This window comes from Opisthorchis viverrini (assembly GCF_000715545.1).
Source record: "Opisthorchis viverrini unplaced genomic scaffold opera_v5_12, whole genome shotgun sequence".
NCBI classification, from domain to species: Eukaryota; Metazoa; Platyhelminthes; class Trematoda; order Opisthorchiida; family Opisthorchiidae; genus Opisthorchis; species Opisthorchis viverrini.
This window is the reverse complement of record NW_008751668.1, coordinates 2,497,344-2,520,342: the sequence shown is the minus strand read 5'-3', so window position 1 is coordinate 2,520,342 and position 22,999 is coordinate 2,497,344. Positions and strand designations below refer to the sequence as shown.

At 43.4% G+C, this 22,999-nt stretch overlaps 1 protein-coding gene across 1 annotated transcript in view; it reads right to left on the bottom strand.

Annotated features, from left to right (window-relative positions):
- Positions 1-1,042: 1,042 nt before the first annotated feature.
- The window catches only part of T265_01158 (hypothetical protein), a gene marked incomplete at both ends in the record, with an annotated part of 66,719 nt that continues 44,762 nt past the window's right edge, over positions 1,043-22,999 (bottom strand). The window contains 9 exons of the mRNA XM_009165119.1: positions 1,043-1,492; positions 5,873-5,930; positions 10,166-10,260; positions 11,135-11,317; positions 17,378-17,510; positions 19,644-19,713; positions 21,324-21,399; positions 21,482-21,590; positions 21,690-21,760. Of these exons, the coding sequence (XP_009163383.1) occupies positions 1,221-1,492; positions 5,873-5,930; positions 10,166-10,260; positions 11,135-11,317; positions 17,378-17,510; positions 19,644-19,713; positions 21,324-21,399; positions 21,482-21,590; positions 21,690-21,760 (1,067 nt within the window). The remainder of the gene's footprint in view (positions 1,493-5,872; positions 5,931-10,165; positions 10,261-11,134; positions 11,318-17,377; positions 17,511-19,643; positions 19,714-21,323; positions 21,400-21,481; positions 21,591-21,689; positions 21,761-22,999) is intronic.

Here is a 22,999-nt window from a genome sequence, read left to right as displayed (position 1 = left end):
TAACGCTGTTGGGCCATATGAGCTCCTGCGGGAGATATTCAAGGGCAGTGATGATCATTTCGCCTTGGCCCGGTTATTCACTTTAACTGGGGGTAGAGAGCACCTTAGCAACCTGGGGTCAATCACTCATTGGCCTACTTCAGAAAGATACCCGAAGCGACTCTTCCAGCCATAGCTGTAATACGCGTCCCATGAAAGTTCGCGGAGGTCTGGTCATGGCGTGGCGACGCAAAGTGAGAGCTGCTAATGCTGGGTTATATCCACGTGACCCTGCTTGCGCGCGATGGGGCGCGACATGGCGTCCATATTGTGTCAGTGAGACGTTTGCTGCTCGGATATGTTTTGTTCATTGTCTTCGAAAAGTGTAGCCACTTGCCTTATTCTGCATGAAGAAGTCCTCTTCCCGAGATACATGCATATCATTGTAATATACCACTCATAAGGTTGCTGAAAATCCGTTGACAGCCCACGACCGGTTTCGCCCTTCTCGGGGCTCATCAGGTAGGCGCAGTCCCCGGATTTCGGTCAACCTTATGTTCTACTTGAAACCGAATTGCACGAAATTAGCGAATATACACTCATTTGCAAACTAATTTGGTTTTTTCGAGAGACTCACCTGGAGCCCAGCTGAATCTCTCTCGTTTGTGATATTCTCAGGCAACTGAATGTGCTGCGATATCTCGAATATCGTAGCGACCGAAACATGAGGCGGCCTTGTGCAGTACATTCACCTGGCTGAGAACATCACAAACGAGAGATTCAGCTAGGTTCCAGGTGAGTTTCTCGAAGAACCAAATTAGTTTGTAAATGAGTGTATATTCGCTAACTCCTCTTCCCATTCACCATTTAAAAGATAGTTCATCCTCCTTGGTTGTGCAGCATTTGAGCATCACCTACCACTGTTGGTGTGTTTCGCTTTACGATGCTGTGGACAATTTGACAGCTCCCTTAAGAAGGTTGTAGTTATTAATATCACTTAGTTTTCCTCGAATCAAAAAGATTCCTCGCGTAGAAAAAAGGAAAACATATGCGTTATGTTAGTTTCACTTTTTATTTTCACCAGATTTATCTAGATCTTTTGAAATTAGTGAGAAAAGTTGATGCGGTCTTGAGAGAAAAAACAATGCATAACAAATGACTTTTCAGATGAAAATAAGATGAAAGTTTCAAATGGAAAAACAACCAGGAACTGAGAAACCCGAAAAATTGATGATGTGCAATCAGAGTTTCACGATGGTACAATTTTCCAGGGACGAATCGGGTTTGATTGTAATGAAGGTCCCGTTTGTGAAAACACAATATGGACCAAAGTAGTCGGAAAGATGGAGAAAATTACGGCAAAGGATGCTTATGGTTAGCACAATCAGCAGTGCACCGATAAGTACCAAACGTTTCGCGATAACCATCCGTGTTATTCGGCTTTTGGGTCTGGTCTCTGAAGATTTATCCTCGGTACAAACTCCATCAGGAGCAGCAATACTTGAGTAGGCCTCTGTAAGGTAGAAAAAACAGTAAAGTGATGCGATAATGTACATACTGAGCATAAATATTCTGCTACCAAATTATAGCTCATCCCTCTCGGAATACACGTACGCCAGAGAGAAGGCTCGTGATCTTAGTTTGGGGTTAAAGACGCATTCGTAACCACTTCACTTGTTCGCATCACGGGATGTGTGATCAGTACGCATTAGAAAATCCACTATAAGATTTCATAGCTCAAGCTATCTACAACCGGGTAAATACACACTCCAACCCATTCATTTTGAGTGTTCGCACAGCAGAGGCATATGTATTTACAATAAAGTATGTCGTAGCTGGATAATAACAGGAATTTTTGTGTGAGGATCACCGAGGACGCTCACAGCTTTAGACTCTTAATCTATCGGTAAATCAGTTACGAATAACGTATAAGTTTCGATGTGTAGGTTGGATCGGACTCCCCGATCTTATCGAACGCTCATCAGAGTGTGGGTACTAATTCTTCGATTCTAACTCAGGAGTGTCTTCTGTCTATGGGGGAACGTATCAGTGCAAGAATCCACTCTGTATCGGAAATGGGTAGCCCACCCTTCTTCTAGGCTGAAATCATTTGAAAATACAATGTACAAGAAACAAGTGGCTCTTTGAACCACATCAACAGGAAGAATTCGTTTTGTCCCATGATGTTCATGTTGCTCACCAAGACTTCATGCAAGTCCATGTCAAATTCATTGGCAGGATTTTGAAAGACGTCCCAAACACAAAACACCAAAAGAAAAAGATTGCTACATAAACGGACTTTAACTCATTTAAGTGTAACATTACCGACCACTTGCAAATGCATGTACGACCTCGTTATTCGAGAGCGACTCATCAAGGTGCCCAAAAACGTCCCATCTAAACAACGAAGCACACGTCAAGTGAAAACGATATATGAGTAGTAATGACCTCAGGCTATTTAAGCACTCATCATCATCATCATCATCAGCTGTGAGAATTGCGTACTTGCCGTACAGTGGTCATGATTGTCACAGTTCCGTTCGCCGATGATCTGGGGTAGATAGCTGCGCGCTGGCGGTCGTAGGTCGCATAACTGATCTGTAAATATAGGAGTGTCAGCAGATTTTTCACCAGGGGTAAGGAGGATACAACTGAAGGCAACAACTTGGATGCGAGAGTGCCATCGCGGGCATGACTGGGCCATGCTTCACAGTGTCCCTAGCCGATGATGTATCACGTCTCGCGGAACCCTCGAAACTGACAAGAAACCCAAGATTCAATCGAAACTGGATCCAAGTTCAAAGCATGTAGCAGCTGTCGGTCGTGAGCTCTTGCGGGCATCCCGTGAGCGTCAATGCGACCGTTCGGGTCGTAAAGTGAAGGGCCGTAGCCGCTTATGTTATTGAAGTTGATCGGAAAGCCTTGTTGCAGTGCCACTCCTTTCCACTGGCGCCAAGCTAGTCAAAACACTCAGCGAATAGATAAAGGTGGTTAGAAAATGTGGCACGAGCAACGAGCACAGCAACGATTGAAAAAGACTCATGATGCTCGCTCTCCGTCCCGTTCGCCGGTAGCCAGTTCTGGGGGCTATATCGATGATCAAACAATGGAAGTATTCTAACTTCCACAGCGCTCAGGAGCCAGTTTTCTGACCCACATATTTAAATGAAACCCACCACAGCATTACAAACTCGACCTTTGACGAATAAGCTGATGTCACGCCCACGCCACAAGTGAACAAGTTTACGAAAGCTGATCTGGCCTTTCCAATCCGAATGGGAATCCATTTCTCGCGAGACCGCCGGGACTGATACAACTGCCCAGGTAGACATGTTTTGTCTGCTGCTTCAGTTTGCTCATCCGTTAACATGAGGCTAAGGTCCAAACCCAGTCTTGCAGCAGTACTACTCAATACGGTCGGGAATTCCAACCGTCACCACAACGTTTTTATTCGTGTCCCATATTTCTGTACATATTCTGCGTTCCCCGAAGAGTGAACTGTTGCAGGACCTCAGAAAATAAACTTTCTTTTGGAAGGGGAAATCTTCAGGCCCTAAATATTCAGGACTGCTTTCACACCACAACATCAAATAAAGTAGGAGCAAACGACTGTTCAGAATGCTGCTAGCTTGGAGGACGACTAAAAGGAAAAAAAACCTGGAATATCGAAATATAAAATTGCGATTTGTTTCTTTTTCAGGTGTTGTCTTACCGGCCTGATTTGTTATTGTCGATAACAGATGGTATGAACATGAAATTCTATTTATTGACGAGTTTTGAACCCCACGATCGACTCTCATGGAATTTCCCACTCGGTTGGGATGATTTATCTTCCCCCTCTCCTCAGATCATACGGTCGCCTACTACAGAAGTTAACGGATACAACCACCGAACTTATGACAATCATGCTTTTTCGAGACGAGATACGTAGGGTTACCATCAATGTCATTTTTAATTATGATTGCGGTTGCATGAAAGCTTGAGCCTCAAATAAGCGACCGGCCACATCGAGCCCTTGGAGCACTAACTAGACTCAGAAGTGTCCTGATGTGATACAGACGATCTTTAATGCAGTCTTGTGTTTTCAGTGTGTTTTCAATGGGCAATTTTTCTGATTTGTTTCACCAATATATAGTTCGGTGGCACAAATGACCTATCGTATGATCTTACTAACAGTAACTGTTTATGTTACTGGCTTCCAGTTTAGCTTCTTAATTTAGCTTTAGTGTGTACGCAAAAGGTCTTCCCACCGACATCACCAAGAAAGAGGCCATTCTCTGGCACCGTTTTTGGGTGCGGGGGCAGGCAACTGTGTACTTGTATTTGGTACACCCAAGTTTGGCAACAGCTTTGCTACAAAAGTTAGGAAATTCTAATGTACTACTCACAAGGTTGTTGAAATTCCGTCGACAGCCACGACCGGTCCGGTTTCGCCCAATTCGGGGCTCATCAGGTAAGCGCAGTCCCCAGATTTCCGTCAACCTTATGTTCTACTTGAAACCAAATTATACGAAATTAGCTAATATGCACTCATTTGAAAACCAAATTAGTTTGCAAATGAGTGTATAATAGGAAATTCTAAGTTTCGTTATGGTTTACAATTGGAACACAATGAGAAACCCACGAACGTCTCACTGTTCAGTTATTATGCCACGGACACCCCCATTGGGGTGTCTTGAATTCACATCGATCCTTCGATGGAATATCTCTGCAAACCAGCTCTGAGGATTTTATCATTACAGCCTATGAGAAATAAAACCCCAGAATGTGTGTAGCTTGGTAAATACTCAGACGCTCCTGAGGGACGAAAGCATCCTCAGTATTTTTGTTTCTAGCTACAAAAATATATGCAGAGTGATTAAAAAAATCATCTGCTTGCATATATGTACTGTTATGTTCCGAGTAAATAAGAGAGGCTACTGGTTTCGTGAGTAGTATTCTAACTCCGTCAAACAGGACAACGCTGCTTGGGTTAATTTGTGTTGAACTCTGACGAACTGTGTTGTTCAAATAAAACGCCTAAAGTCCGTCAACTTTGCAGAACTAAATGGGTTTAATAGTCCAGGCTAGTTGGAATATGTGCAAAAGATCTTCTGAAGGAATGGATCTGATTAATGGATGCGGTCCCCACCGCCTCAGTCGTGCAAACTGGTTTGACTCTGGTTGAACAAGGAAAAATTTGTTAATATGGTAAGCGAGCATAAATTTTGTGTGTGTCATCTACTGAATGCGTCAAAACTGAAAAGTTCGCCAACCGTTATTTAGCCATCCACACAGGCATATATTTGGAAGGGCACTTTCAAAATGCCTCAGTGATCTGCATATGTAATGTCCTCTCTGATCTGGTGTGTTATGCAAGGACTTTTGTCGATCTACAGAGATATAACAACTCTGGTGAAATACACCCATGTAGTAGCACATTCCATGGCCTGGTAACATCACAAACGAGAAAGATTCAGCTAGGTTTCAGGTGAGTCTGTCGCAAAACCTAATTTGTTTGCAAATGAGTGTACCCCGCGAAGCTCGTGTAATTTGGTTTCAAGTAGAACATGAGATTGACGGAAACTCGAGGACTGCGCCTACCTGATAAGCCCCAAAAAGGGCAAAACTAGTCATGGGGTGTCGAGGAATTTTCAGCAACCTCATGAGTAGTGTATTACGTCTACATTACAACTTATTACTCCCTCACAATTGTTCCTGTGCATGAGTAAATTACCAGTTTTTCTTGAGCGATAATTTCCCTTCGCACAACAGCCAGAGATGCTTCCGCTACTTATAACTTATAAGTATTCCTATCACGGCAAGCCCGTTTTATCAAACGTAAAACCGAATTAACTCAACCACAAACACTTATAAAAACATAATTTTCGGAAAACAACGTACATGAGCTTACCTGAACTTTCAGTAACGTCAATCACTTGTACCTCCTTGTATCGTAATCGTTTCATTGCCTATAAATGAAAATATGGTTGAAACCTGAAAGGACTGGGTGTAAAGACGAACGAGATACACTGTAGATACAAATCGATTCGCACCATTCTCCAATAAGAACGGAATATTCGGGAGAGTGAATCTCTGTTTAATCTAGTGTTTTTTCATAAATGTAACTCTGTCCAAAGCTGCATATCTCAGAGAAAGTTAAGATGAGTACCCTTTCATGAACAAAACTACTTACTAGGTTGCTGAAAACTATTCCACAGCCCGCAACAATTTTGTCCTTCTTCCGGCTTATTATTGGGGCGAATTCCCTGGTTTCAGCGACCCTGTGAGTAGTTTCCTTTGTAAGAAATATACTGCACTATCTCGAATATCGTGGTAAATGAAACATGAGGTGGTCTTTTTGCTGCCCATTTAGCCAAGACGTTCCATAAACGAGAGATTCAGCAGATTTCTAAGTGAGCCTCTCGTGGACACCAAATCGGTGTGCAAGCAAGTCTTGGTAGAGTGACGAGATTCGGGAATTTTGTGGAGGTTTCATCCTGCAATTGAAGCCAATCTATGCCAAGAAGCACTGAACAGTTCATCAGCATCATCATTGTCAGCTGTACTAACCGCGTACTCGTCTTACAGTGGTTGTAGGTGCCGCAGTTTCGTCCACCGATGATTTTTTTTTGGGGGGGGGGCTAGGTAGATGCGCATTGCAGGCGGGAGCTGATAAATAAGTGCGTAAATCCAGCATTGTCAGTGGGCTGTCAAGTGGGAGGGTTGAAATAGGAGCTATGCATTGAAGGCAATAGCTTTGATGCGCGAGCGTCATTGAGGGCGCGACTGGGCCATGTCTGACAATGTCTCTACCCTTTGATCTGGCCCGTCTCGGGGTCCCCATCCAGGAAGACGGCAGTGACCAGCGCAGCGGAGTTTGCTGGTAATGGCTTTCACACTTCGCTGCCAAGTCATTGTTTGACCGCCTCTGGCTCTCTTCCATCCTTCACGAGGTTGTGCGAAGAGAGCCCTTCGAGGAAGTTGTTTCATCCTTATTGGGGATCATCAGCAGTGTGGATTTTGCGAACCTCGGGGGAGTCTCGAACACGCGACCTCCTGGCTAGTAGTTAGAACACAACCGTTTGGACACGAGCGGTTGATCAGCAATACGACTAACTTGCTTCTAGACAGCATGTAGAGCCGTTCGTCATTCACGGGATCCAAATCTTTCGGTCAGCCATGTTTGTCGAATTGAGTGTGTGTACTGTTAATTTTGGTCAACAAAATTTTGTTTAACAAATAATTCCTAGGTTGAATTACTTGGAACGCCTTACTCAGCTATCAGTCGTCCACTACTTATGACGTAAGCGGTGATAACTTGTGCTGTGAAGACATACTGATATGAATTCCGACGCTTCTTTCCGAACCAACGTCACTGTCTACCTACGTATGAGATTCCGTCTTAAGTAGTGCGCACGTAAGGAAAAAGAACACGAGGTTCTTGTGGAGGTAATCACAGATCTCGATAATTCGATGTTTTATGTCGCGTCTGCGATAAAATCAACCCAAGGTGCTAACTTAACCCGACAAATGTGTTTTAAGAATCGTTGCAGACGAAATGAAATTGATCAGACGGTGGCTGCTGTTTGCGAGGAATTCGTCACGCACTCCCCTAGAATTACATCTCCGGACTAATTGTTGAAACGGATGCACTTCATTTCTTCCTATCCTGAACTGCTGTCTCCTCTTTCACAATGCATTTTTGTGTCTGAATCGCCCCGATTTGTTGGAAATTTGAATGAAAGTAAATGTTTGATTGAGATGCTAACAACCTCTGCTCCGTTTGCTAGATTAGAGTCTATCTCGACAGACTAACCGTAGCACTGTTTGCTTTGAGTTGAAAAGACGAAAGTGGGAGGACGTTTGTTGGAGACCACTGCATGGATGTGCGTCTTGTGTCACCAGTTGGTTGCATTTTTCACGAGCGTTTATTTGTAAAATACGCAAACCATTCACAAGAGATAGTACGACTGGATACAAGAGTAAGTTCTTCAGCAGAACCATCAAGATTGACGAGTCTCTATCGGACTGAAACCAGTATAGAAGCTATTCCTATGCGTATTCCATGAGGTGCACAAAACCCCTCAAAACACTTTTTTTATTTACACGCTTATGAATTGCATTCAGGGAGAAAAATGGTTCAGTTTTGTTGCAGGGTTTGCTTTCTCAGTTCTTGCAATAATTGATATTTGTAGGAATTCGAAAGTCAAGGTTTGAGACGCAAATAGTTGAACGCGTGCACGGACTGGCGAGTATGCCAAATCTCCTGAACAGATAAATGCCCGGATTACTCGCAGAATAAACTAAAATAAACAAGTGTGTTTGTTATAAAGGCGTTGGCACTAAAGCGGTAAACACTATGGAAAATAGCAGTGGGAGAAAAATTGAATGAACGACTGATGCGCACTGAAGGGTAATCCAAATTTAAGCAAACCTATTGGGACAAAAAACTTGGACAGGCGCCATCGAAGAAATCTCGAAAATGTACCCTGCACATTTGTGTCGGTTGCGTAAAGGCAGATAAATTGTGGCGCATGCGATCACATTTCTAAAGATGAGGTTTGACCATCCTCCAAAATGACACCTAGTTCTGAAGCGATTCAGAAGTTCAGTTGTTAGGTTATCATTCAAGTCAGCTGCACTTTCATGCTATGAAACTCAGTGCCTCTAAATGAATTTGGTACGAACATTGGTAACGTTGCCAATGGTCACCTAAGAATGATTATTTTAGTGGTATGGTCTACCACAGACAGTTGTTTGTGACATACGTTCGAAACTCCTTCTGTAGTTTATATGGGAAAATAAATGGTCTGATTTGATCAAACCGGTATCCAGAACCTCTCCCCAAAATAAGCTAATCCTACTGTCTGTTTCGGTTACATTTCTAAGGGAACTTAAATTTTACTTGCTTGCCTCAGACGTCAGTGCGTTTAACCAAAATCATCCCAGTAGCGTTTTTCATCCCGCCGCACCAAAATATACCTTTAAATCTTTCTGATATCCTATGAGAATTCATAACAATACATTGGGTGTAATGGAAAATGATCCGGGCCAAACGCTCCCATAAATGAGTTTGCCCCATCGAAATGAAACTATCCCTAGGGGACATGACATAGAAAAACAAAATCTAATTCAAAACCCCATTCACGATCACATAGCCTGACGAAATGAAATGTTAATGATACCCTTTTAGATAAAAGTTTTGTTTATGAAAAACAGAAAGTGACGCAAATTGAAGGGCGTGGATAAAAAATATTGACGTTACAATTCATATTCTTATCAGTTTTTAGACAAAATACCCGTTGAACTTTTCAAAAAGCTCGCAAAAGGTGGATAGAAATAAACAAAGTATACAAGAAACTTGATTTTAAAATTATAAAATCGCTGAGAGATTGAGATGTGCGATTTTCCATCCCCTCTTCTTATCTACTGACAATTACACATCAAAGTAAGTTAAACTATTCGGAGGCTCAGAAAACTTAGATCCTAGAATCTCCAAGACTTTTTAGTGATACTACTTATTTTCGGTGTAGTTCACCTTACCAGACGTCAGTGGAGCATCAGTACCAACACTGATGTTGCTGTCTTTGATGATAATGATGATCACCTTCTTGGTTGGGACATAGTTGATCCTGCTTGCAAGTGGTTGGAAACTCTACAGCACATGTCAGGCAACTAGTCCCGGTGGAGCGAAGTTCGTAGCCGGACTGCCTAGTTAAAGTCAGCCTGTTCTTGTGCCCCGGGATTATGTCAGGTGAGGTTTGCGAAGGACATTGGGCTGATCCAGATGGTAGCGTTTAACTCCCATATGATGCTTGCATGTGTCCATTTTAATTCTGTCCAAAGAAGTAGGTATATTATTCTTGGCCACATTCCCAGGGAACGTGAGACTTATTTGGGCCAAGCTAGTGCCTTCCGCTTATCCTTCCGTTCTTCACCAAAGCCGTCTGGTTGGCAGTCAGGCGCCTGTATGCATTACTGATGTATTATTGTCAGAGATGACGACGCTGGATAGGCGTTCTAAAACAAGGTTGAACCTCGGAATTACACCAGTTTGCACTGATGAGTTCCAAGGAGGATAAAAAACAGTCATGTGCTATCAACCTTATGAGAAGAGTGTACCGTCTAGGCAAGCCTGGAACATTTGAAACTGGAGTTAAGTGGATATTCATACACATTAATGTTCACGCGATAACTCACTTACCAGTTCCACTTGTTTATGCCAGTTCATACGGAAACAAACAATGAGTAGAATTGTGACTTGTAGACTTGTGCCGGCGATCAATCCAAACCAGATTCCTGTAGTACAAAATATTTGATGGAATTAGACAACGAACAGACCTTAAATAATTTCATAGACTGGCCAATTATGTAGGACTATTACGATACAAAATTTTCCTTTTGTATTTCAACGTTCAATTTGTTAGTAAACACCATTCATTATCATCACCAAAATCGCTTTCCTCACAATCACCATCAAAATCTTCTTATTCTCATCATTTGTCAGCTGTGATAACCGCGTACCTGTCGTACAATGGCTGTAGTTGCCACAGTTTCGTTCACCGATGATCTGGGGAGGGGGGTACATAGCTGTGCATTGGAGGTGGAAGCTAATAAATTGGTGCGTAAATACAGCAATTTTTATTGAGTGGATTGGGAAGGGGGCTATGGGTTGAAGGCGCTATGATGCTTGAGCGCCACTGAGGGCGTGACTGGGTGATGTCCGACGATGTCTCTAGTCATTGATATGGCCCGCCTAGGGGTTCCCATCCAGGAGGACGGCAATGACCAGCGCAGTTGAGTTTGCTGGTAATGGATTTTATACTTCCTTGCCAAGTCATTGTTTGACCCCCTCTGGCTCTCTTCCACCCTTCAAGTGTTTATGCGAAAAAAGCCCTTTGAGGAAGTCAATCGACTGGCATACGCAGTCTGATCAGTTAATCTATCTTGAGTGATTCATTTTTTCCGAATACCATTAAACGAACTTTAGCATTACTGATCCGCTGTTCACACCAGGTTTGGGCAATGCTCCGAAGAAATCGATGGCCAAACACTGAAAGTCTTTTGAAGTCCTCGGCGCGCAGCGGTCAGGTTTCTGGTCTGTATAGTAATATGGAGCGCATTGCAGCATTGTTAACTCGACTCTTGACGGATAAGCTGATGTCACGCCCACGCCACAGGTGACGCAGGTTCACAAAAGCTCCCCTGGCCTTCCCAGTCCAGATGAATATACCATCTTGCACGAGATCACCGGGACTGATACAGCTGCCCACGTGAACAAATTTGTCCACTACCCCAATCGATTCATCCGCAAGCATGAGGCTAGGGTTCGAGCCTACCCAGTCTTGCAGCAGCACTTTACACGTTGAAGGTGTGAAGCGCATGCCGAACCGTGAGGCAGAATTTTTTAAATTATTTAATGATGTCTGAATTACCACGGGGTCAGATCCCATCAAAATGATCGAACCTGTCCTCCTCAACATCATTAAGCTTGCTCTCGTCCCCGTGGCTAGTATTCACATTCGGTGATTTACACTGTTCTGAAAGAGGCAACAAAAAACATCGCTCAAATATGAATATCTACAAGATTCAGAATGACAGTGTCCTTCTATTTCGGACGATTTCCCATATTTTCATTCATCATCAGGGGCAGTAATACCAATGTGGCGCGCCAATGTCCCAATCTATCTGGACACTGTTCGACTGAACGCCGGATCAGCAATGCATTGGTATTCGGAAGAAATAACTCACCCAAGATAGATGAAATGATCACACTGCATAGGTTGCACTGGCTTCGCCACATGCTCCATGTGCCAGTCGAGCGACTTCCTCAAACGATTCTTTTTGCAGAACCACGGGAAGGACGGAAACGAGACGGGGGAGGCCAAACAATGAGTTAGCAGTGAATTGTGAAAGCCATTACCAGCAAACTCAGCTGGAGGGGGACCCCGAGACGAGCCACATCAAAGGTTAGAGACATTGTCATACCTGGCCCAGTCGCGCCCTCAGTGGCGCTCATGCGTCCAAGCTGTTGTCTCCAATGAATAGCACTCTTCTCAATCCTCCCACTTAAAATTCCTCTGACAGACCTGTATTCATTCACCAATTTATCAGCTCACGCCTTCCATGCGCTGCCATCTCCTCACATCATCAGTGGATGAAACTGTGGCAGCCTCAACAATTGTACGACAAGCACGCGGTTCTTACAACTGATAATAATGGTGATGACGGTGATTAAACAGTGGTAAGTTGTGAATCAGGCTGTGTTTGGGCTTCATGCGGTTGCTCAAAACTAATCATCGTGGCATAAAGCTNATGAATAGCACTCAAAACTAATCATCGTGGCATAAAGCTCCACCAAAAAAGTCCAGGCCTCAAGTTCATCAAAACCTTCTCCATGAGCAGAAATAGTGTCTAAATGGATGCATTCGGTGTATATTTGGCACCTAATGGATCCATATGTCTTGTGGATGACAACTTTAGGAGTTAAAATCTGCCACACTCAAGTACGCCTTTCGTTTTAAAGTTGTTTAAGTTTTTTTCGCAAATACCCGGATGATTTGATTTCCTGCAAAAAGAATCCAGGAAAGTACATGAGGGAGGAAGTGGAAGTGGAAAGTTGAAAGCATCACCAAGTTCATACATTTCTCTACCACTCACTTACATCAGATTTTCAGCATTAATTTTTCCAGCACTCAGTCAGCCATTCATCCACTGCTAGTGTTGTAGAAAGGCCCTGTGTGCTGATCTGTTGTGCAAGTTTCGTACCACACTCAACCGTATTAGTAGACGGTTCTCAATACACAAACGAATACTTACTAATATCAGTACGTATGCATATTTCTACCGATTTCTCAAGAACGTAATGCCGACCCATTAGTTTGGGAATGCTACAATTCCAAAGCTGAGGAAACGTCATGAACACAGGTTTCAAACCGGGGCCAACCTTTGAGAGCTGCGAAGTCATGTGGAGTATATTGTGTTGCTGTACCGCGCAGCTGTAATTCCCATCCTAGTACGCTTATCCACTGAGATTTTAGACGTGTTCTGACATCTTGCAATACATACCAGGTAGATATGCTGAGTATAGTGAACAAAGGTTCCCTTGACGTTACGCTTTGAGAAAAGTGAGACTTAAAGTAAAGTTTGGTCGTGCGCGTTTGTGCTCGCAATTTTGTTGCATCTATTTAAGTGCAGACGATTCCTAGGGCAACTGAGCACAGTGCATTTCACCCTAAACTTTGGTTACTTCCTGGTTGTCAAGGTTGGACCAGAATTGGTGTGCCACTTCAATAGTCGCTAGTCGCATCATTATCGCTTCCGAGCCAATTAAGGGAAATCAAAATGGAAAAACCTGTTAGGCCTCATTTCACTAAATCAAGGTACCTTAATCTCTGTGCATTTGCAAGAGAACTTCCACAAGCTTCTATTCGCTGAACTCGTTCGATCTGTTTAAATTCTCCTGGTTTATTAATAGCGCCCTAGTTCCATCACACAACTGATCATGCACTCGCAGGTACGAAGAATTTTTAAAGTACAACCCGAAGTCTGAGTATGCATGAGTTTGTCCCGGTTTTCTAGTGTCATCTGAAACTTTTTCAAATATATGTATGACTGGCATCCGAATAGTGTTCGCTGGTCAACGACAGCCAAGACACTAGACGCCTGTATGCAGATGGAGGCCACAAGTGGTTTGCGTTGAACCGCATATGGTGTCTCGCACGAGCCTCTGGTGCCGATACCTGAGAGATTAAGATAGGCAAATCAAGGTACAAGCAATCAGTCATCCCGAACTTGGTGGCCTAACACTCGGCACTAGTAACAGTCACGTGTTTGTAACTCAGTTCCCGTCGTCATATTTTAGTCCTTCTTGGTTCAGTTTTATACCCCTCCTCCTTAGTGTAGCATTATGCACGTGTTATCGGGAGCCGCTCACAAACACACAGGCAAGTTGGTAGTAGATAACCTGGCGGTATTTCACTGTCACAAAGAGACTGGACTTTGCCGTGGTGTGACGGTTTGCGCACCTCACCACCCATTGAGGTATACTGGGGAGTGTCCCCGCGACACTCACAGAGCCTTTCATACCAGGTTGGTCAATAGTTGGTGGTCTGACGAAAACAGTCTCCTGACCCTCCAGGTTGGAGGTTGGAACAGGTGGCGACTTGTTCCGCAGAGATGGTGATGCACTTGCATTCCCCGCCAAACCCCGCTGCCTTGCGGTTAGGCTTTTGAGTCAAAGGCTTTGGTTGAGGACCGTAGTCGTCCTCCTGAGAGGTGTGGGCGCCCTGGCAGTATTCCAGCCATCGTACAACCATTACGGCAGTGAAGTATCGGTGTTGAACGCTGATGTCATGCTGTCGATGATGATGATTTCACTGATCCCTATCACACTTAGGATGATAATGTCGGGCAGTCATGAGAAAAGAAAGAAGGTTACATCGGTTCAAAGTGGCTATGTTTAGCAAGTGGACCGGTTGGTACGCTCTTAACCAATAGGGCCAAAGGCACATAGGCCCCGCATACTACACAAGTTTGCATTAGGCAGATTCAATCACTCCCTAATGGCTTGCTTTGCTCATCCCAAGACTCCGAACAATCGCTTGTTTAGCGGATGTCAAGGCCGTTCTGTTGAGTGTCAGAACCCCGCCTGATCTGAACTGAAATTTTCAGATTTTGGGACTTGCGTGAGGTCTGCTTCGGGCATCCACTATTTCTATTTCTATTCTTCAGTTGACTGTAGACACGTATTTGGACGCGAGGTTTGGCTAGGTGGCTCAACCAATAGAGTTGGTTTCACATCAGACCAGATTCAAATCTAACGATGTTTTTGCACTTTGTAAGACTCTGCCGTTGAACATTCTGTCATGCCGTCAGCTCCAAAGCATTTCTGGCAGACACTGCAAGTGATTTCCGCTGAGAACACGAAAAGCTTGTCCATATAGCCTCCATATCAAGCTAACGAATGGTACTGAAGACTGCACAACCACTTGACCAAAGTTTGGTCAACCGTATTCCGACCGCTTCAAAATCTACACTGCTCTGAAGGAAAGCTTCATTCCACAGTATGAGCGACTTCTCAGCCTAGCAAAATACGAGGCATATTCTTGACGGTTGTGCATGGTAGGCTGCTTCGCCTTAGGTCTCCATCTTCTTTTGACTTCTTTTCTCTTTAAAAGAAGGAGGCGCTGCCACATCGTTAAAATCTTGCTTAACGTTACCCAATTCCGAAAATGCGCACTGCAGGTAGAAAAGTTTTTCTCTGCAGTAAAAGTTCTCTCAGTCAGAAGACTTTCGTCTGTAAGTTGTCCATTCTCACTGCTTTCCCATTCTGAAGATGGTTTATGGCAGTAAACGGTCTTGTGGTTGTAGATAAATCAACCAAATAGATCCTCGTTTTATGTTTAGGTTGGAGGGATGTGGAGCTAAATTCTACATTTTCTGACCCGTTAGGTAGTGCTAAAGCGGTTTATTCAAGTCAACAGAGTTATTTTGTTTCCATTGTTTCGTCGGTTTTTTTCTCAGATACTGGAGTTTCGTTCCGGTCACAAAAGATCTTTTGTAACAGCGTTGATAAGGGCGACTAGGATGCTTCGCTTTCTTTGTTTGCCTGTTCACTGTGTTTTCCAACTTCTTGTGTTTTCGAAAGCCTGGTCCCGGCACTTGCTTCTGAGCCGCTTTATTTGTCGGGTCTTCGGCGGTTTCTATGGGCGCTCAGTTGTCCTACTGAGTCAAAGTGGACATGGAGGAAGCACACTCATTTAACCAATCTCGCCATGTTTTTGACTTATTTTTATTCTATTAATGGGACCCAATTAAGATCAGAAAACGACTCTAAAAGCAGTGCGTGTGATGAAATCCACTCAGACGAGTGCAACTGTACAGAGTGCTAAGAGTTGACAACACAATGAAACGCAGGAGTAAGTGGCCTTCCAGTGTCTGTGAGTCCCTTTGGTAGTAAAGTCGATGTAGTAAAGTCCAGACCTTCACGTGCCTCACTTGATAATTGATGGCCTTTGCTGCTTCAAGTACTTTTCGCCAATGATCTTCGAGCGATTGAACGCTACTTGATAAATCAGCTGGACGACTGAATTGAGTTTATTTGACAGTTCAGTTGCTGTCTCATCGAGCTTGGCAGCTGACTTGAAGAAGTTCCTTCAACATTTGTGGAGGCGTCTTGAGTACGCTGTTGAGTATACTCACCAGCATTTGTACTCTAGAGTTGCCACCTGTCGATTCACTTCCAAGCAGATTCGGTATCTTTTTTCAAATTTCCTACTGCAATACCGAAATCTTTCAATAGAGAAGAGTTCACTTGAAGCTCAGCCCGTTTTCGTATTCCCCTGAGTGTGACATCACCTGTCCACAGCCACTGATAATTAGGGCCTTCGAAACCTGCATTGAGACGGCCATCATTCTGGAGCAGATGTCTACACCGATTCATACCTTCTGCGGGAAAACTACACCAACACCGTCTTCAAGCTGGATTTCTTGTGCTACTACACTCCAGTAAAAGATACGGTTGGAGCCATCCTTCCACACCTTTCCTTTACGAACCAACTGGGTCTATTCTGTAGCATATGAGCTCACTTGAAACAATGATAGCTCACCTTTCAGGTGTCTCTTCCGTGCTTACCGGAAAAATTACTGGGTTTCACTTCATACGGACACATCGTGTCCTTTTTGTTAAGGTCTTGACTTCTGGGCTCGGAAATGAGGGTTTGTTTGTCGCACAGGATCCCCAGCCTTGGACTTTGAAGCCTGACCCACAAAGCATTGTGGACAAAACCAGAACATATAAGCAGGGAAGTTCGATTCCTAATGCTACTATAGGAAGTTAATCCCTTTTGATTCAAAGTAGTCCGTCCATTCAGGATAATGCGTCGGTGGTCGTGGCAATCGTTGGGCGATTGGAATGTGCGGCTTTCTAACAGGTCGAAGGACGTAGGGTTGCCTCTTCAATGATTATGGAAACGGTGGTTGCCTGAAGGAAACACCCTATTTTTCCCATTGAGATAGCAGAAGACAGTACGATTGTGCCCTCAGAAAACCTTTTAGTGCGTTTTACAGCACCAAACCCTTCTCTTCGTCGGACTATTTCCCGTTGATCTATCTGACATCGCCAAAACTTAAAGAACTGAGTTCCATTCAGCAAAGCACCGTGTTCCCCCGAAGTATGACAGTCCCAGTATGACAAGCTGGTAGCTCTTAGGTTCGTATACATATATAGATACTAATTTTAAGCTAAGCGTTTCATTTCCTGAGCTTTTTTCTAGTGTGCGAGGTAAGGTGAGAAACTGCGGACGAGAATCACACACTTCACTTTGTCACCAAAAGTTAGCCTTAAATGTTAGCCTCCAGACAGACATTTTCTTTTAGGTGAGTTAAACATAAAGTCTCAATAATTGAAACTTACCCTCAATGTTATATTTCGCCAAGTAAACCAAACACATTCCAAGTGGTCCTCCGATTAGATAGAGACTGAAAAAGTTGATTAGTGCCCCAATGTGCTGTAAACCGGCCCCTCGTAGCACTCCGCCACAGACACCCTAGATGGACCATAGAAAAGAAACATTCGTGATCAAAATTAAAGCCCCCGTTTAACAAGGGTCTGTATGCTAAACAACGATATCCAAATGTTTAGTGGTAGTCAAATTTGTCGAATAAAATGCTACACACCTTAACTGACCGTTAACTTGATAAACACACCTGACCACAACTAATTTGACACACATGCTTTGTTCTCACTGAACAACATCTCGCTGTACCGTTCACTTAGACTGATTTCTCCGGATTCCCCAAACAACTGGTGACTAAAGGATCACCCGTTCCTACAACAACCACGTTTACTCAGGAGTAGTAGGAAACGATAGTCTGAGGGAACAGAGCGTAGGTTTGATAAACTTCCTTCCTGAGTAAAAAAAATAGCCAACGAGACTAACAAACGCTGATTTCTGCTTTTCTTATTGTAGCAGGGAACGAGACTAATTTCTTATATTCGTAAATGGCTGCCGTTACAGTGACCTTCCTGTCCTGACCTTCCGCTGTCCGTCAAACTGGTGGCAGTTCACCGGGCACACATTCGTATTTGCATTGACAGCAGACCTGATGAGAAATTAGTAACAGGGCTGTCAACGCGGCTGTTCAACCAGAGGCTTATCATCAGTTCACATTATTAGGATCTACCTTTAGTTGTGTTTCCGGTTGTCAGTTAGCCTTCTTGACCAGCAAATTGAACCGTAACTAAGCAAGGAATCGTCAAATCCGGCTGGCTGCCCGGCTTCAAATACGCTAACATTTGGACTGATAGAATGATGTCTTCATTAAGGCCTCAGGTAGGACTTTTTTCATCCACCTAACTTCTAACTGATCCCAAAAAGGACACAAAAACATGTCCATTGATATTGCAGCCTTCGAAGGGCTACGGTGTGATATTTCTCAACAGCTGACTGTGAAACACCGTGGACGTATTCAACAAATTCGCTCTCATCCGTCCAGCACCGTAAGTTGGATCCATCTGGACATTTCTTAAGCCCATACCTGAGAGTTAGTTTGGAAACGTTTGTCATCACCATGGGCCCTATTTATCATCAAGATTTTTTATCTTGACGATTATGTGGAACATGTTATCAGTGTATACAGGTGCGAAAACTTCATGTACAGCCTTAGGAGAAATTGACGTTGGAATTGGGCTTAGGAAAATCTTTATTCCGTCGGGCGTAAAACATAGCCCATATGGAAGATAAACGTGCGATCATGTAAGAACCATCTAGCTTAGGCTTTCCAAAAGTGCCATTTTCTGAACATCAGTCCGAACCACTGTCTGTGTCACCAGCTATTCAATCGTTGGTTGAGATCTGACTTCCTGAAGATCATATCATACTTTTTTGCATTGGTACCTATTGGGAGCGAATCCATGAACCTGACTCTCCTGTCAGCCGTCTATCCATTTAGTGGTGCACAACTTGGTGAGCACATGGCGATTAGCCGTCAAAAGTAAAATGGGTCATCGATCATGGTTTAGCAAAGTTTAGCGGGTGTTATGGATATTCATTGAGGAACAGATCCGCCAGCGTTATGTGCAAGTGTGACTGTTTCAGAACCGACACCAGCGAAGATAAGTGCATTATTAAACAACACAAGGAACGGAAAATTCCAGTTTCATTTCGTCAATTATTTTTTCCGTGTGCTACATTTATATGGAATGGACATTAACGCCAACTTCCAACATTTTTTTTCACCGTGGTCAATTCACCTCTAGTCACTTCAGCCCTATTGCCTAGTGAATGAGATAGATATATACAGAAACATGAGCGAGAGCGCTCATTTGTTAGAGCTCGAATTTACTGACCGAAAGGTCCGTGATTCAAATCCGACATCTGCCGCTCGACTTTCCCTGTCGAGGCTTGAGCAACCTGGTAGTATCTCGGCCCTCGTGCTTCATTCGGGTGGCATGGCAGCTGGGTACCGAAAGGGTGTTATAGCTGAACGATTTTTTGTACAGAAGCGGAGAATTTGAAGAATGACTGACAATGGACATCTCCGGATGTGAAATCACCCTCAATCGATTCAATAAAAATGTGAATTGTTTTATAGTCTTCACGCTTTATGAGTACAAACCTAGCGGAACAAACCAATTGATTGTGCAGAGAATTACAGTGAACTGACAGAGGACGACTTACGTTGGCGGCATCCAATATTTGGAATATTGCAGCGACCGGTAGAAGTTCAGCTACCATAGCAATCACATCACTTTTAAAAAAAGAGGGACAGATTTAATGAATACCGGCCACGTAGTTTGCTGTTAGTACATTTTTGGCACAAAAACAAATGCCGTGACTTTCGGTAGCATGGAAGTGACTTTTTTTAATACTCCCACACTATGCCAATTTGAATCCAACAGTCACTGTTCATATGCTGAAAGCGCCCATAATTATTCAAAAATTCTCTATCAGTCTTCAGAAACTGTCAATGCTACCCGGTGTGAAATCCGTAACAGGGCCTCAGCCAATCGAAATACCCAGTGTAGTTCCTGGGTTGTCGTTCGGAAAGCTGGGCAATCCAGTCACCTTTTACACAGCCATTTGACTGATTTGTAAAAACTTCACACAAAGCTTCACACAAACTACACACAAGAGCGAACGCATTTAAACTCTTCGTGAAGCCTCTAGAAAACGGCTGACACTTTTCTGCACCAATGACAACCAATGACCGTCCACGATGAACCTGAAGTTGCGCTGGAACGAACGGGACGATTTCTTGTTGTGTGATGTCCAAACTAAACTTTCTTCCTTGATTATACAAACTTTGGAACTTGTTTGAAGCTCCCAGCTTTTCGGTAACTTGCTTCCAACATTTTTTCCGCAGAGTTCATTCACAGGAACGGAGATGTTCTCAATCTATTCGCTAGCCAGTCAGTCGCTGAGTTAGCCCAGTACTTTGCTTGAGGACGTTCGTCGCCCGCCTATACATAATCAAATCGGTGAGTGTTCTAAAACGAGAAGATATGGACTATATATACGACTGGACACGTACCTAGCATTTCCAGAATACGTTGTTTTCATTTATTGGGAAAAATGATGCCTTCAAAAGAGGTAGATGTAGGTCATAGAGGACACTAATTTTAAGTTGATTTGATGTTGACGGAGGCTGCGCTTGAATTCTCCTGAAACACTCCTTTCAGTGTGCTCCAACGGACTGTGTTGCGCAAAGGCTGCTTCATGTTTGTTCACAAAGGTGTTCAGAATATCGGTGCACAAGTTCGAGCACACCTCCGGACAACCCACTTTCGCCCCACCCCCTAGCCTTTGCGGTTCACCAAGTAGGCCTAGTTCTCGACTCCAAGTCAGCCACATTTTTTAATTAGACACCACGTTGTACTGTGATATTCCCGCAAAGCGGTCACTGTCGATAACAGTCACTATTGTATCACCATTTATTGACGGAAACTGTTAAGTTACCATCTGCTACACAGACGATATCTGACTATAGTTGCTCCATATATCTGAAGCTCACGAATAACACGTTCAGCTTCTATGTATGAATCTGGACTTGCCTCAGGACCGGAAGTTCACAAATGCTGATGTCTAATAGCCTGAATTGCAATAAAGAAGGGTGACAGAGCAGCTCGATGGTGTTTAAGTACCACCAAATCTGTCTTTGAGGATGGCCTGTGAAACTGAGGAAAGGAATTTGCGCTACGGCAGCTAACTGATCCCGTCACACAGGGCACTAGTCTTATAGTAGATAAAATTAGTGTAGCAAATGAGACGTATTCGTCCTGAATATGATATATGTCTTGACTATTGGCGTTGAACAATATGTGATGTGAGTGATCAGCTACGATGAGGAAAGGAACTTACGGATTTCTGCTGAATATCAGAGGAATGTACCACCGAAGAGCTACTGAAATGCCATAGTAAAACGGTGAAATCACCCCTGGATTAAAGCAAGGGAAAAGAATAATTTAGATTCGCATCGCAGAAATCCCGAATGAAGTATCACTTTGGAGGTTACTTACACAAGACAAGTAGTGCCACTGATAAGCATGAACGCGGACCACGTGGCTCTTGTCCTCCGAGATACTGTCCCACTCTGATACCTGTGGCCGTTCCAAATCCATAAGGAAGCTGCAACGAATTGTAGGATACGAGTTTCACTTGGCCCCATGGGCGCAATATTACAAAAGGTATAAACAATCCAAATTACTTTGGAAGTTATCAACTCACCAGACTGTAGCTAATCGAATCCAGACTGATGAGTACCGTCTGAACTGCAAGTTCCCTCTCACCCAGTGTGCCTGAAATACATACACGAAGGCACACCCTTAGCATCAAAAATTAAAAGGTTTCCACATAATCTGTCAGGGAAACATCCACTTTTTAGGACAGTTGCTAGAGCGAGCAGTTTTAAAATTATTCAACTTCTACGGTTCGGGTTCCAGGTATTTCCGAAACTACGTAACAACCCATTTCGGTGTGAGCGGGGGCCTATTCGACAACGCCAATACATGAGATGAAAAACAGATTTATGTTGACTACCACCCAATTTTTTTCAGTGTCAATGACAGGATTCTTCCCGTCTTCTAATTTGCTATGCAATAACCTAAGACTGACAGACACTCATTAGTGTCGCACATTCAGTTCTCCTTTATTCCCTGGTCACACAACAGTCTTCTGTTAACAGACATAATCAAGCTTAACAAATACCGTCGGTATTGTCTCTCACTTCAGCCAAGCACAAAGTTAATTAACTTTTGGCCGACAGTTACCCAGCCGTTTGACAATTGTCGTTCAACCGTTTTAACGGCCTAAGAAACACAACCGGGAATAATAGGAGAGCGCTTTTATTCCAGCTACTGTAGAGAAAATAACACAAGGCTTTTGTAATGTACTACTCATAAGGTTGCCGAAAATCCATCGACAGCTAATGACCGGTTTAGCCTTTTTTGGAGCTCATCAGATAGGCGCAGTCCCCGGATTTCCGTCAACTTTATGTTCTACTTGAAACCAAATTTCACGAAATTAGCGAATATACACTCATTTGCAAACTAATTTTTGGTTTTTCGAGAAACTCGCCTTGAACCCAGCTGAATATCTCGTTTGTGATGAGTAGTACATTACAAAGATATACATGTATCGCGATATATCGAATATCGTAGCGACTGAAACATGAGGCGGCCTGGTGAAGCACATTCAGTTGCTTGTCACAAACATGTTCCATGTGTTTACACCAAACCTTACTTCCGATCTGGATACCTGTCTCGTGTAATGGCTTAATGATGAACTAGTAACGTGCTGCTGCACTTCATGCCTTGACACTTTAAATCGTATACAGTTCAGCATCCACCTAGGCTAATATAACTAAAAATCCCGCTCATCGATTTATATGAGAACAAGAAAAATAGGCAAGTGAATCATGTTTCCCGCTCTTGACAATCAAAGTTTCGCTAGGACATTAATACTGAATTGGGATAATATCACACATTCCGTTGTTGATAGATTCACTGTTTAGAGGTACGCGATTTTGTCAGTAAAAT